At 34.6% G+C, this 15,859-nt stretch overlaps 3 protein-coding genes across 4 annotated transcripts; 2 read left to right on the top strand and 1 right to left on the bottom strand.

Moving 5' to 3' along the window:
• Window positions 1-1,711: 1,711 nt before the first annotated feature.
• LOC123898326 (serine/arginine-rich splicing factor RSZ22A-like) lies at window positions 1,712-3,919 on the top strand. Of its 2 annotated transcripts, none has more exons than XM_045949253.1 (6): window positions 1,712-1,871; window positions 2,011-2,123; window positions 2,296-2,384; window positions 2,485-2,725; window positions 2,828-2,965; window positions 3,610-3,919. In XM_045949253.1, the coding sequence occupies exons 2-6, from the start codon at window positions 2,035-2,037 to the stop codon at window positions 3,644-3,646; spliced, it is 594 nt and encodes a 197-aa protein (XP_045805209.1). In that variant the 5' UTR covers window positions 1,712-1,871; window positions 2,011-2,034; the 3' UTR covers window positions 3,647-3,919. The 2 variants fall into 2 exon arrangements, with proteins under 2 accessions (XP_045805209.1, XP_045805210.1); XM_045949254.1 differs by having other exon boundaries at window positions 1,748-1,871; window positions 2,015-2,123.
• Window positions 3,920-6,490: 2,571 nt separating this feature from the next.
• On the top strand, window positions 6,491-10,470 carry LOC123895713 (probable cyclic nucleotide-gated ion channel 14). The gene is made up of 7 exons (XM_045946197.1): window positions 6,491-7,025; window positions 7,121-7,649; window positions 7,887-8,099; window positions 8,187-8,485; window positions 8,633-8,744; window positions 8,841-9,077; window positions 9,351-10,470. Exons 1-7 carry the CDS (start codon window positions 6,997-6,999, stop codon window positions 10,080-10,082), a joined length of 2,151 nt encoding a protein of 716 aa, XP_045802153.1. The 5' UTR covers window positions 6,491-6,996; the 3' UTR covers window positions 10,083-10,470.
• Window positions 10,471-10,993: 523 nt separating this feature from the next.
• On the bottom strand, window positions 10,994-15,632 carry LOC123895712 (probable xyloglucan glycosyltransferase 5). Its single transcript, XM_045946196.1, has 5 exons — window positions 14,447-15,632; window positions 13,650-13,958; window positions 12,836-13,126; window positions 12,377-12,490; window positions 10,994-12,253 (listed from the first exon to the last, which is right to left on the bottom strand). The coding sequence occupies exons 1-5, from the start codon at window positions 15,149-15,151 to the stop codon at window positions 11,609-11,611; spliced, it is 2,064 nt and encodes a 687-aa protein (XP_045802152.1). The 5' UTR covers window positions 15,152-15,632; the 3' UTR covers window positions 10,994-11,608.
• Between the last annotated feature and the right edge of the window lie 227 nt (window positions 15,633-15,859).

Below are 15,859 nucleotides of genomic sequence, written 5' to 3'. Positions count from 1 at the left end.
TATGTGGTCAGAAGTTTGATTTCTCACTTATGCGTATTGAGAAAATTCAATTAGGAGGAGAGAACTCACCTTGTGTGCCTCACATGTTCTCCGACAGAGATTAGTCATCGCTAACGATAGTGGAAATTTCGTAGATAAAAACAATAAAGTGAATACGAAATTGAGAGAGAAGAAAAAAATTGCATCTTAATGATTGTTCGGTAGGTTTAGATTACAGAGATATATAAATTGTTGACCTGAAACTCGACCTGCATTAGACCAAATGCTGCGATGTGTTATCGATTATATCGAAATCGAATCGTGAGTATGTGCTCTACCTGTCAAAACTCTCACAAGAGCTAATGAGAATACCCAACTAGCATTAAGATGCAGTCCTCTCCTCAAATATATTTTTTACTACAAATTTTTATTAGTTGTGCAAGTTGAATGTCTGCCTTGCTCTAGGCCTTTGACCAAGCCACCACTATGACAGCAGTCGGCTATCACGGTGAATGAAGCAACATGAGAACATGTTTCGTTACATCGTAGCCACACATCATTTATGTTGTTATTGTCTGCCATAACCACATATTTCTTGTAACGAATGTTTATCGTAACATATTTAAAATGTATTAGAGTCGGTTAAGGACTACAATGATGAGTAGGTGAGTGTTGAATATGTAGTTGTGTTGTTGAAGTTTATTTGAACTCTCACATTGCTTGAATTCCCGAACAGTCGAGTGTATGAATATGTAAAGATTGTTTAACATTGCTGTGGAGTTTGTTTGAAGTCCCAACTAAAAAAAATGAACCGTTAACGTGTTTATGTTAGTAGAAAATTGAAGAATTTCATTCGCATATCACTTATATGGTGGTACAGTGGAAACCCATGGTTGAGGATAACACCGAGAAGAAGATCCAATCACTATGAACATAGTGCAATAGTAAAATAAAAGTGAATACATCATTTTATTAATAACTATTAATTAAAAGACGGTGGTTGTTTTTGTTGTGGTGGTGTCGGTTGGCTTTGTGTCGATGAAGATGGTGATTGTTTGAGGAAGTGATAGAAGGAAAGATTTGATGTGAAAATGTGCACGATAAATTTAGTGGTAAAAGACACGTATTACCGTGTTATTGGCTAACAACGCTCCATTAGCGCTCTTTAAAAAAAATTAATCGTAGGGATCAACTTTGATAACGAAAAATATTGTATGATTATTTTTCACCATAAAAAAATAGGGAGTATTATTGACTATAACCCAAAATATAAAGATTAAAAATATATTTAATCTTTGTACATAAGTCATAACTCAACTGATAAAAATGCCGAAATTGTTAGGCCGAACGTCGTGACCCCGGGTTCGAATCCGATATCTCACAATTATATTTGAGTTTATTTTCAGTGGATTACCACTCCATCTAAGACCAAAACAAAAAAATATTTAACCTTTGAATTATTATATAATTTATTGATAATAACAATTGAGACAAAAATAATGAAGACATTGAACTCAAGTGATTAATATAAAAAAAATTGGTACAAAAGTAATTAATAAATTTCTCAATAACAAATTGTTTAAAATAACTCGAGTTAATACAGATAAAAATAATTCTTAGACAAAATTTAATTATCTCGCAACCAAATTTTAAATTACCGAGAACCCAAGTTAGGTAAAATAAGTGGACTAGAGTTGTAATTAAACCAAAATATTGGGGGCGAAAAAACACAAAAAGTGTATGAAAAGAGTTTGTTTTTAGAGAGTGTGCAATAAAGTCAAACTTGTGGATGCGGTTTCAAATTTGTGTACGTTAGTTGTTCAACTCGATTAACAAACAAACGAAGCTGCCGCTGCAGCAAGCAACTAGGGTTTTTCAATTTCAATCTTCAGGTTCAATTTTCTCTTCTCAAACTCGTTTAATTTCTCATTCAATTTCAAACCTGCGTGGTTCAAATTCTTGAATCCCTTTGTTAATTTCTGAATATTTTCTTCTATTTTCTCATTCCCGATTTTGTGATTTTTGTGACAGTTAGGTTTTTCGTTCGCTGAAACGATGACTCGCGTCTATATTGGAAATCTTGATTCGCGAATTTCTGAAAGGGATCTTGAAGATGATTTTCATGTTTTTGGAGTTATACGAAGGTAACCAATTATTAGGTCACTAAGCAGTATCATATTTCTCAATTGGATTTTGTAATTGAAAATTTTGAGTTTAAATTTATTGGATCTCTCTGTTACACTATCGTTTATACTTTATAGTTCATAGTACTTTTGATTAGGTCAGAATTTAATTCTATAAATGTTGTATGTGTAGCGTTTGGGTTGCAAGGAGGCCACCTGGTTATGCTTTCATTGATTTTGATGACCGCAGAGATGCGCTCGATGCTATCCGTGAATTAGATGGTATGTTGAGAAGCATTTTTCAGTTATTATAGTTTGTGAGTTTTACTTTTGCACAATTTTAAGTATTTTACTGTTTTTTTAAATTTGTGTTGTGGTGCAGGTAAAAATGGTTGGAGGGTAGAGCTTTCTCACAACTCTAAAAGTGGGAGTGGAGGGGGAGGCAGAGGTGGTGGCGGTGGTGGTCGTGGTCGGTCTGGTGGGGGCGGTTCTGATTTGAAATGTTATGAGTGTGGTGAACCTGGTCATTTTGCACGGGAGTGTCATTCTTCCCGTGGTGGTTCTGGAAGACGTCGGAGCCGTAGTCCGCCTCGATTGCGCAGGAGCCCAAGTTATGGGCGAAGGTGAGATTGTTTTATTATGATGCTACTAGGACTTCTGTACATGGTTGTATTGTTAATTGAGTGAGTAACTTCCTTTTCACACCTTTAATTGATATGCAACAGGAGCTACAGTCCTCGTGAGCGGTCCCCTAGGCGGCGCAGCCCTTCTCCTCGTCGACGCAGTCCTTCACCACGTCGCCGCAGCTATAGCAGGTCACCACCTCCTTACCGTGCCCGTGAGGGGGTAACACAAGCTAACGGGTTAGGTTCCATCTCTCTGTCTGGGTTTATCTTGCTATCACTTGATGGTTGCCTGTTTTAAAACTTGTGTTTTTTTCCAATTACTGATTGAAATCTTGATTTTTTTTAATCTTGATGTCTTCTTTTTATGTTATAGTATTTAATGATTTTAGTGAGCTTGTAATAGTGTTTGAAATTTTGTGTTTGATAGCTGTGTTCATATGATATATGATATTTTTCTCGAGCTTTATTCCAAAATGTCTAATTTGTGTTGAAGTGTTCTTAGGTTATAAAGAGTATTTCATGCTCTGGCACTTTTCTCTCCTCTCCTTTTGTTCCTTTTTACAAAAATCTTGTGTTTGCTCAAAATTTATGGCATCTTGTCTTTATATTGTCTCTTAGCAGCAGAGATGAACGGAAATTAAATCTGATGGCCATTGTAGGGCCTGGAATTGCTTTTTTTTTTTAATATTTGTATGCAACCTTATGGTTTTAATATTTGCATGCAACCTTAAGGTGCATAAGTCGTGTCGTGACAACTTTTAGTATGCAAGCTTAAGGTGGTGCATAAGTATGGAATCTTGAGTTTCTGAATTTTTTATTCTGCAATAAGTGGCTGCTACAATGCATTTGTGCTGACACATGATGATGTCCATATTGTGCAGAAATGGGATAAGGGATGCACATCGGAGCAGAAGTTGATTTTTACCAGTTGGTGAATGCGACTGTTCAGAAGATATCGAGAATTTGTTAATCTAGTTTTTTCAACTGCAGTACACATCTGTTTTGTTGGGCAATGCCCTGAGTTTCTACCCTAATCGGTTTTATTACTTTCTTGATTTATTGCCTTGTGTTCTTTTATCTACACCGTATTCTTCTAGTTTTGTTGCAGGTAAAACAGTCTTTAAGGTAGTTGCTACTAGGTTGTTAAAAAGTGTTGCGGATCTTGATAAAATATATGCTTTTCTTCTGGTACTTCTGCCTTGGTATTGTGCTTCTATGTTCACCGGGATATATCTTCCCTGGCTGCCCTTCTGTGTGATTTTGAATGGTTGATATTACAGGCTGCTACAAGCTTTATGTTTCATTGAATCTCGTCACTTGTGCATACCTCAATCTCTAACAGAATTTTTTTAATTAAATTATAAGTTGTTGACGACATCAAATACTTCTGGCAGGTAAATTATATCTATTCTACAGAAGTTGGGCTTGTGTGTTTTTGCTAGACACATGAAAATATAGATCATTGATAGAGCACCAGAAATTATACTTAATACGACAATACACATCCTGCAATCACATATTTTCAAGAAATGGATATTTAGAGAGTAATGGATCAGCCTCTTAGAATTATTTTTGGTTGCACGTCATCTGGCTGAAACCACAAATTTGCAGAAATCCCAGGATCTGCGGTATAAGATTCAATGTCCTTCTAAAGCAAAGACATGAAAAATTTGATGTAGGTGGTCAATGCAACTTGTGGAAACCGGCTCTTATTTTTCCTATAATTTTGGAATACCATGACGGCGAGCCAATTTCTGGTTGATGGGCTTAGCAATAGATTGTTCTTTTTGATCTACTTTTATCTCCTGATTCCTAAAAAACGGTATCTGTCAGAACACCTTTTTTACCCGCTAAGCAGATGAGGTTCTTAAGAATCACGCGAGATAAAAGCAGAGCTCTCTTGGTCTTTATGCTGTTTCAACTTTATGAAATCCTATCTTGTACAATAAATTGGTCATAGTTAATTTTCTTATCCGTGAATGTTTTCATATATGCTTCATGGGTATAGTTAAATGATTATTCGATTGAGTGAGAGTCTCATCTCTAACCCTTTAAGGGTCTGTTTGGGAGTTTAGGAAAAGAGGAAAGATTGATAGAGTTTCATTTTCTTCATAATACATAATTCCTCAGAAGGGGAAGAATTCAAATTGTATTGGAATCGGAAAATGATTTTGTAGAGTTTAGATTTTTTTTAAAAAAAAAAAGGATTTTAGAGGGTTCAGTTATAATAATATTCATTTATCATTTTTTATAAAATATTCTCTTAAATAAGATGTAATATTTTTCTCTATTTTCCCTCTCTCTTAACTGGTTCCTGTTTCCAACGAAACCTTTCAATAATAGTGTAAGAAATTGGCTCAGTATTATGAAAAACATGATAGTTTTTTTTTTTTTTGGGAAATGATATATGTCTTGAAAAACTACTCACGAATGCATTGCAAAAAGCAAAACCAATTTGGTGGCACTACCAATGTGCTATTTTCTACCGTGTTTTCCGGCCAATTCCGAAGTTTAATTGGTTAATGAAAAATCGTGATACATTTGTGAAAAAGTGAGAAAATAGGTCGCTATATTTAGCAATGCTTTTTTTTTTGAAGCAGAAAACATGATAGATAGTTATTCACTTAGTATTGATACCATGTTTATGTTCAATAGTTTCTTGTAAGCCAAGGCGTCTAAGCTGGCACAATTGATCACATTCTTCCCGTTGATTGAGCCTCAGATCTAGCTGAGTGGATGATGAGATTATGGACACACTCAACTTTATATGATTATTTTATCATTTCTTGATGTTTTAATCAGTAAGAGAAGTTATTGTTATCTTAAGTTGGTGGCATAATAATGGCCTCTTGTTCCTAAAAAAATCCCAAGAGAAATTTATAGACAAAGAGCATTTTCTATCTACTAATTACTACATAAAAATATAAGCATGTAATTATATATATACTTGTCAACGATTATCTCAATTATTATGAAATGGCATTTATATGATCCGTCAACGTCTGCCTTTGTGCAGGTCACAAGTTTACACGGCCTGCTTTAGTTTCTTTTCTTCTAAAGCAACCATTAGTCTTCATCACAAAAAGAAAAGGAAAAAAAATGGAAATGTTTCTCAATTTTTTTTAATAATTGATTTGAATGACCTTTAGTAACCACCAAACCAAATAGTAAATCAGCTAGTTTCTGGTTCAACCGGACAATTGAAACAATTCGATCATATTTTTTAAAGGAAAATGCTAACTAGGGCACCTGGTATACTAGTTAACGAACTGGTAAAAAAAGTTTTAAATTTTGGGTATTCTACTTTTTAAAAATATAAAAAAATATTTTCAATGTAAAATTTACTTGTTTTGATTTTCTTAACTAGTGTCCCTGTCTCGGGATTAGGGGTGGGCATGGTTTGGTTTTTAAGGAAAATCGAACCGAATTGAAACAAACTGTTTTCAAAATTCATAATAACCGAACTGAAACGTTTGTCTTTTAAATCGAACCAAACCGAACTGTTAAAATGGTTTGGTTTTATGGTTCTGAACCAAACTATAACTAACTTTTGACTAAAAAGAACTTAACCATTAAGAGAACCGAACCGAACCAAACTGATAATCATGAACCGAACCAAACTGTTTCATTTTAGTTTTAAAACTGTTAGTTATGGTTTAGTTTTTTTTTGGTTTGGTTCGGTTTAGTTCTGCAGTTCGGTTCAGTTTTTGGTTTTTTTTGCCCGCCCCTACTCGGGATCATCAGCTAACATTGATTAATGATAATATAGAAATTTGAATCTATGACATTCATAGTTGCCTTTAAAGAAGTGAAACAATCTATAGATGGATATGATTTTATAGCTACTTTCTATTTTGCGTTGTTAACAAACAAGTACATATGTGTGTATTTAAATAAGCCGTTTATGATGGTATGCACGTTGCTGATACATTTGTATTGTATTGTATCATTATAATATATACATAGCTTTGACTATTTTGAGCTATGTTAGTGGGAGGCAGTTTTGTTGGTTACTACTCTTTTAACTTTGCAAGTCAAACAGATCCATGTTGTCTAAATCCTCAAAAGCCACATCTTAATTTCAGTGTTGATTCATACTTTATATCATTTCTCTCTCACTTTTTCCTTTACTTTGGTTTCATTGGAAGAAGTTCATGACACGTTTTTGTTGAATAGTTGACTCATTAGAGTTTGCTTTTCTTCATTACATTGTTGCAACAATGCATTATGTGTGAGGGCATTTCAACAATACTTCATTTTAAGAATTCATGGAACTCAAAAATGAGAAACTAGCCAGGTAAATTAAGTCTCTAGTATAATATCCTTTGATTTTTCTTCCAATTCTCAATGAAACTTTGCATTGATTTGATTAGATGTTTTAAAAACTCACAGGTTCTCCAATGATGGAAAGCTTAATCTTGAGAAGCCAATGCAAGTTTATAAGATTCCGAAAGTTTTTGTTCCGGATGGCAAAATTAGTATTGGTGATACCGATAATGATAAGAGTAGAATGAATAATAACAAGTATCCAAGAAATCATGAACAATGGAAGAAGAGAATTCTTGATCCAGGAAGTGATATATTTCTGGAATGGAAAAGGGCTTTCTTATTTTCTTCCATACTATCACTTTTTGTTGATCCATTGTTTTTCTACCTTCCCTCAGTAGCAATAGCAACTGATAAGAGTTCATCATGCATGGTTACTGATTTGAATTTAGGAATTGTTGTTACATGTTTTCGGACATTTGCCGATGTTTTCTATTTGCTCAACATGATCATAAAGTTTAGGACAGCCTTTGTGTCACCAAGTTCTAGGGTTTTTGGGAGAGGTGAACTTGTCATGGATCCAAGGTTGATTGCGAAACGGTATTTGAGATCTGAGTTTTTCTTAGATCTTTTTGCTGCACTGCCTCTTCCTCAGGTACCATATCTGCAATTGAAAATACTGATTTTGTATATGTATAGGAATGACTATTATTATTATACAATGAATGCGATAAAATAGACACACTAAGTGCAATAGAAATACGAACAGACGAGAGCACCTAATTCTTTTATGAGACTATTTGCTATGCTAGGTTTTGTTTTATGTCTTTATATTTTGTACCTAAATTGATGTTATATGACACTGTTAATGTTAGCTTTTCTTTGTTGACAGATTGTGATTTGGTTTATAATGCCAGCAATTAGAAGCTCCCATGCTGATCATACCAACAATGCTCTTGTACTGATTGTTCTGATTCAATATGTCCCTAGATTGTATATGATTTTCCCATTAAGTTCTCAGATTGTTAAAGCTACCGGTGTTGTCACAAAGACGGCTTGGGCAGGAGCTGCTTACAATCTTTTACTTTACTTGTTAGCTAGTCATGTATGTTGAGTTATCTTCAATCGCAAATTGCATTTTGTAATTATTTATATATTTTGGATTATTACGAAACAATTCTTATACTTGTAGGTGTTGGGGGCATCATGGTATTTGTTATCAATTGAAAGGCATGCTACTTGCTGGAAATCTGAATGTAGAAATGAAAACTTACCTGTGAAATGTGTTCTTAGCTACTTGGATTGCAGTACTATAAACGATGTTGATCGCGCGAAGTGGGCGAATACTACTTCTGTGTTTGGTAACTGCAATCCTGAAAGTAGTGCTTTCAAGTATGGAATTTTTGGAATTGCAGTGGAAAATAATGTTGTCTCTTCTGTGTTTATAGAGAAGTACCTCTATTGTTTGTGGTGGGGATTGCAGAATTTGAGGTTTGATTCTAGGATTTGTTATTTTTCACTTTGTTCCATGTTGTATTTTCTATCAATTATCTTTCTTTACAGATGAATACTTGACATGAAATTTAGTTATTTATTCACATTCAAATTTGATTAATATCTTCCTTTCTGTATTTTCAGTTCCTATGGTCAGGGTTTGACTACAAGTACGTTTGTTTGGGAAACTGCATTTGCGATACTTATATCTATCGTAGGTCTAGTTTTGTTTGCTCACTTAATCGGTAACATGCAGGTAATTAGAATTTTCAGATCTTCAATATAATGCATTGTTTCTCAATCTTTTGAACTGTTATATCTGTGTTTAATAAGCATGCTAAACTCAATGCAGACATATTTGCAATCTATTACTGTGAGACTTGAAGAGTGGAGGCTCAAGCGACGTGACACAGAAGAGTGGATGAAACATCGCCAACTCCCACAATTTCTTAGAGAGCGTGTCCGGAGATTTGTTCAGTACAAATGGCTTGCAACTCGAGGTGTTGATGAAGAAACAATCCTAAGAGGCCTCCCTACAGACCTTCGTAGAGATATCCAACGCCATCTTTGCTTAGACCTTGTTCGACGTGTATGTTCCTCCCACAATTAGTATTTGCTCAGTTGATTTGTCATTTGTTAAGCTATTAAGGCATTTTTGGCAGAGCTTATCGACAGTTTATGACATGTCCATAAACTGTTTTCGGCTTATTTTCATAAGTTGTCTAGGATAACCTATCACAACAACTTATAGCTTATATACTATAAGCGATTAATTAAGTTTTTTTTTTATCCAAACATGACTTTGATGCAATATGTGTTATAATAATTTCCTTGATGCAATGGCTTTGTCCACCAATTACAGGTTCCCTTTTTCTCACAAATGGATGATCAACTACTTGACGCAATATGTGAGCGGTTGGTATCATCCTTGAGCACTCAAGGCACGTACATTGTCAGAGAAGGAGATCCAGTTACCGAGATGCTTTTTATCATCAGAGGGAGACTTGAAAGTTCAACCACAAATGGTGGAAGAACTGGTTTCTTTAACTCTATAACCTTGAGGCCTGGTGATTTCTGCGGAGAAGAGTTACTTGCTTGGGCATTGCTTCCAAAATCTACTCTCAACTTGCCTTCTTCTACAAGAACAGTTAAAGCACTTGTTGAAGTTGAAGCCTTTGAACTCAGAGCAGAAGATCTTAAATTTGTTGCGAACCAGTTTCGACGTCTCCACAGCAAAAAGTTGCAGCATACGTTCCGTTTCTACTCTTACCATTGGAGGACATGGGCTGCTTGTTTTATACAGGCTGCTTGGCGCCGGTTCAAAAAGAGAGTATTGGCAAATAGCCTTAGCTTGAGGGAATACAAGTCCTTCATTAATGAACAAGTAAGAGATCAAATGGAACGTGAGGAAGAAGAACGCGGTTCTGTGACTTCAAACACTGCACAAGTAAAACAGAATCTCGGTGTCACTATACTGGCTTCAAGATTTGCTGCAAACACAAGAAAAGGTGTTCAGAAGATCAAAGATGTAGAGATGCTCAAATTGCAAAAGCCTGAAGAGCCAGATTTCTCAGTAGAGCCTGAAGATGATTAAGCTCAATACTGCAATGCTATTATGTTAAGTAACTGATACAACAACAAATGCAAGGGCCAACACCTAAGACTTCCATTCCCATATAATCTTCCAAGAGTTAAAAGTATTGTTACTCGTTCAAATAAGAATTGTCGTATATCTATAACATGTGTGCATTGGTTGTTTGTTGGTGGAAAAGCTTTCAGGTTGTCTTTTTGAATTATGATTTCCATCACAGTTGATGGCTTCTTACAACGAGTTATTTTTCTTCGTGAGGTCAACTTGTACATCTCATTCACAAAATTGTTTGTCCTCTTGTATATTAAAATTTCTTGATACACTATACCATTTGTATATTACCCTGCATTATTATTAGTATATCTATCCTTTTTGTTCCTGTCTTGAGACATCTTGTTTTGCTTATTTTTATGTTTGTCTGGTAATTTTAACTTTTGGTGGCATTTCCAAGATTACTCCATTTGATGGCTTCAAAACATATTATCCTGAACTTTTTGTTGTTATATTCAGATTAAAGTCTTACACTGTTGTTATTTGTAAACTACTATTTCTTTATTTCTTTTTAGGTCTGTGTGATTGGGTAAACTATATTATCATGACAGACATATCTGTCCAAAGAAATGGGCCAAGCTCTTCCTTAATCATAATAGTGAGTGGTAACCTTTGTCGTCAATAGATTCAATATCATAAGCATGTTGGGTCAGTTATGGAAATATCATTGGCTAATGACAATAAATCTATTTTAAGCACATGAAATGGTTAGAGGGGCCACATGAGTACTGTATGATCAAAGCCACTAAAACTTTTCTCTAATATTTCCTGCCGACACTATTTTATACACATAACTAATGTTCACACAATTAAAACACAAATTGAATTGCATAGTAAGAATATAGAAATGGGTGAAACATAAATGAAGGAATAGAAGTTATTGTTTATATCAGATACTAATTAATGTACAGAGAGACGCACTTTGCTTAAACATTTGGAATGGTAAAACAGAATAATACAATCAGAAATTGAATCCCAAATACAATCAAAGAACAAAATGAAGAAAACTGAAGATTTTATACACCTAATTGTAATAGATTAACAAGAATTCAATATCTGTAAGAGTACAATGAGACCAGTGTCCTATATGGAATACTTATGTGACGAATCGTGTGAATGAATGAAAAATGGATAGAGTTGAATAACAAAGAAGCCTTGGCTCGGTACTTCAAATCAAATATGTTTACTAGACCTGTACTGAGAGATTCAGAAAGCAAAAAAGGGGACCAAATTTTGTTGCTCAGTGAAACACAGAACCAAACACGACACTTATACTGAAATGTCGACACAGATAATAAGTTTTGAAAATAAAATAATTGAATGTAACCACATGTGTTGGTGTCGTGTTGGTGTTGGACATTGACTCGTGTCAGACGCCTTCCATGTGAAGTGTCAGTACTACATAGAGTCTGCAACTTAGATGATAAATCGACGGAGGATGTGGTGTTTCCCATTTGTCTACTCTGAATGAAAATTAACTAGCTCATCTGCTCTCCAATCAAATCAAGGCCTACAAGGAGGAATGTCACTCCCTGAAAAAGCAGAAAGTAGAAGTGAACTCCTTGTGCAGATAATAGACTTCTGACAGAAGCTGTGAGAAGAAGGAATGCCAAAGTTAGTTCTTTCTTATATATCTTATTAGCTTTCTTAACAGGTGTTGTAGCTTCTGCTTTGTGTTCCTTCAATTGTTGTAGCTCAACAAGTTCACTCTCCGAAGCTCCTCTATGGATCTTTTGTTGTTCAATTGACTTGGTTTCTCTTTCTGCAGCAGCAAGTAAATCAGATTCTGATGATCTTCCAGCTTTCTTTGTGACAATCCATTCATAAGAGCTTCCCAATTGGAAGAGTCCAGATACCATTGCATTGAATTTAGTCACAGACATGGTGTTTTCAAAAAGGAGGTAGGGAACAATGAAAGGAAAAGACTTAGGTGCAGGAAGAATGTTAAGGATTGACATGAATACAGGAACATAGCAGATCAACCACAAAGGAAGTTCTGCCTCTGGAACAAACATTGTTAAAGGAAGGATTATGCAAAACAAGGTGAAGGAGTAAAAGGGAAGGATTAATTTCCTTAGGAGGAAAAATAGCAGAATTAAGTTTGCTTTTTTCCATGGTGACACCTGCAGTTAAAGAGAATTTAAGAACCTTTAGGCAGTGCATACTATAAGCAATACTTGCAAATACTCGGTACTGGTTTGTTTTCATCACTGTGATATTTACTTCAAGATGTGTATCAGATATACCTTAGATTTCAAAATTGCTGGAAGACACAGCCTAAAAAGTTGCATAGGCCCTGAATGCCAGCGGTGTTGCTGCTTCCTATAAGCTTCATATGACTCGGGAACTTCACAAAGTACCTGAATTTTAATGTTTAAGAGAATACTTTAGGGATCTCAGGTGAACACAGAAATTCGATTTTATGATAGCGGCATAAAACATTTATCATATAAGTGTTTATATACAAGTATTTTTATAACCAAAAATAATATAAAGTCAAATTGTTTTCACATAAGCTATAAGCTGTTTTCAACTATCTTGGAGAGCTTAGGAAAATAATTTGAAAACAACTTATGGACGCTCTGTCAAATAGTCTCACAAGTGTTTATGCTAGTAGATAGGATGAAATAAGTCAATCCTAATAGACTCTAAAAATAAAGGAGATGCCAGATATAGATTGAAAAGAAACTGCCATTTATGATCACCTTGACATCATTTAGGAAGATAAATTTCCAACCATTGAGATGAGCTCGGACGGCAATGTCCATATCTTCTACAGTTGTCCTTTCCAGCCAGCCCCCAGACTCTTCTAGTGCTTTGATTCTCCAAACACCAGCAGTTCCATTGAAACCAAAAAAATTAAGGAACACTCCATTGACTTGCTGTTCTACTTCAAAATGGAAGCATAAATTTATGTTTTGAAGGCGAGTCAACAAATTCTCATCCTTGTTCACATAAGACCATCTAGCTTGGACCAAACCTAGTTCGGGATTGTCCTGTAACAAAAATTCATGCGGATATTAAAATATGTTAAACACTTACCAATAATATATATATATATATATATATATAGGGGAGGGATCAAATTACACCGGTGTAACATTTGAGTAATGTTACACAATTCAATAACGCTTTAACGAATACAAATTTTACAAAATTCACCGTTGGATTGAAAGCTTATATCGTATAGATCATCCATGTTAAATTTTACAAAAATCTAAAATCATTTGATATGTTATTGAGACCGATGAAGATTAATGGTTTATGCGTTTTTATTGAATACCGTTAATCTTGATCTATCTCAAAAACATATCAAACGATTTTAAATTTTTATACAATTCAACATAGATGATCTATACGATATAAGTTTTCAATTCAACGGTGAATTTTGTAAAATTTGTATTCGTTAAAGTGTTATTGAGCGGTGTAACATTACTCAAATGTTACACCGGTGTAATTTGATCCCTCCCCATATATATATATATGTGGCACAGTTAAAATTCACGATCTTCACTTTACCTTGAAATGTGGCACAGTTTGCTTAAGAAAATCAGGATTGGGTTGAAAGTCTGCATCAAATATTGCAACAAATTCGTAGTCTTTCACATAGTCGCAGCTCATAGCAGAATTAAGATTTCCAGCTTTATATCCAGTCCTGATCAGGCGATGCCGATAGATAATGTTGATTCCCTTTTGGTTCCACTTAGAGACCTCAGCCTTAATTAACCACTGTATGCTCTCATCATCAGAATCGTCAAGTACTTGAATCAGTAAGCGATCTCTCGGCCAATCAATTTGGCAGACTGCAGAAATAGATTGCTCATACACCTGCATAAAGTCAGCACGTGCAAAGTGAACAAAAGATAAACTCCGTATGTTGTCAATGTCACTGATTTCTTGTAATAATTAAAAACTCCTAATACAACCACAACATCGTATTGGAAACTCGTCTACTGCTGCTAGGATAAAACTTACCTTCTTTAATTATTAAGAGTTTTTATGTATTACACAAAACAAAAGTAATGATATCAATACTCTATGTTAGTACAATGTCGATTCAGGCTTAAATTCAAGGAAAGTATTTGTGTTTCTGAGTTTAGAAAGTTGCAGATAATTTCCAAGGGAGTTAAGAAAAACTTGAAAATATAATGTGTCGTATATGTGACTCCTTTATCTTATTATGACATTTGCAAAATTTACTTTCCACTTAAAAACTTAGTTAACACTATTACATTAAAATTTGCCAGGTAGCTCAGACATCAGATACAGAAAACCTCTTTTAGAAAAAAATAGAATTTAGTAGTTTGGTGCCATACCTCTCTCTCATTACACATTGGAATTTGAACCAAAACCATTGGATAATTGCATACAGACTGTTCAACATCATCAACCTTGAAAGGGTCTCCATTAATCCTTGGCTTAACCTTCCTAAATTTGATCCAAAAGCACCCGAAACAAAGAAGCATACGGTCCACAGATTGGATAAGAAACAAAACAATACAAAAATTCGAAAGAGCCTTAATTGGTGGAGCAATGTACTCAGCACGAAACGTCAACCAAGCAACATAAGCCATGTGGAACAACCTTTCAAAATCAGAAGTATGAGGAATGTGCAAATTGGGATTCCCAAAATGCCAACCTTGAAAATAAGCAACAACCTCAAAAGCTAAAACAGCCAAAGAAATTACTAAAAACAAACTAATGATTCTAAACAACAATTTCCCTTTTTCAGCAGCCACACCTTGTCTTTGAATCAACCTTTTCTTAATAGCTCCAAGCAAATCCCAAAGAACAGTAGCTAACCAAGCAACACAACCAACAGCACGATGAGCTTTGAGAAGCAAAACCCATGTTACTTGTTTAGCATTTTTACCACGGTTTTTCTCTACTGGTCTAAATGCAGCATCTGCACCATTAATCTCAACAACTGAGAAACTGGGGTTCTCCATTTTCACCACCACTGGTGTTCCTTTCTGTGTATCCTTCACCCACCAACTTGAAAAATCCAATCTTGGAGCCATTGGATAATAATGGATATAGATCACAGTTTCACAGAGACAAATAAACAAACACTTTGTGTGTATAAAAATTATATGACTCAAGACACTAACTTTATATGAATCTTTTCAAGTACACATCATGGTAAAGTAAAGACACTACTAAAGAGTAAAGACATGGATCTGAAAAAACACAAGCTTAAGATTGGAACACTCTTGAAGAAAAGACATAGAATTTAAACATAAAAAGTGAAATGAGTGAGTGAGTGAGTGAGTGAGGGTGTTTTTGAACTCTAGAAGACACCTAACATTGGAAAAGCCACATTATGAGGGAAGCAAAGTATCAAATAATCTTATTATTATATATTCTGTAGCTGTAAGAATAAGACACTAATTTTCAAGTGGGTTTCTTTCATCTTATAAATCCACGTTGCCCTTTTTCATCATCCATTTGACTCATAAGAAGAAAAATATTTGTAATTACTATATGATGATGATCATCATTGAATCTCGTAATCAAAATTAGTATTTTTTTTATCCTTCACAACTGCGATCGGAACAGAGCTAAAATCACTTGATAATTAACCTCGAACCAGATTAAATTCGTGGTGAAAGCAAAAAAAAAAATCAGTAATTCTTCCTACTATAATTAGAAAAATTTTAAATGGTACCGTTAATTAAACATATTAATATAAAAAATTTATTTATGTTAATTTTATGTTTTATTTCCTT

Source organism: Trifolium pratense, linkage group LG7, assembly GCF_020283565.1.
Source record: "Trifolium pratense cultivar HEN17-A07 linkage group LG7, ARS_RC_1.1, whole genome shotgun sequence".
Taxonomy (NCBI): domain Eukaryota; kingdom Viridiplantae; phylum Streptophyta; class Magnoliopsida; order Fabales; family Fabaceae; genus Trifolium; species Trifolium pratense.
This window is presented reverse-complemented; position numbering and strand designations above follow the sequence as displayed.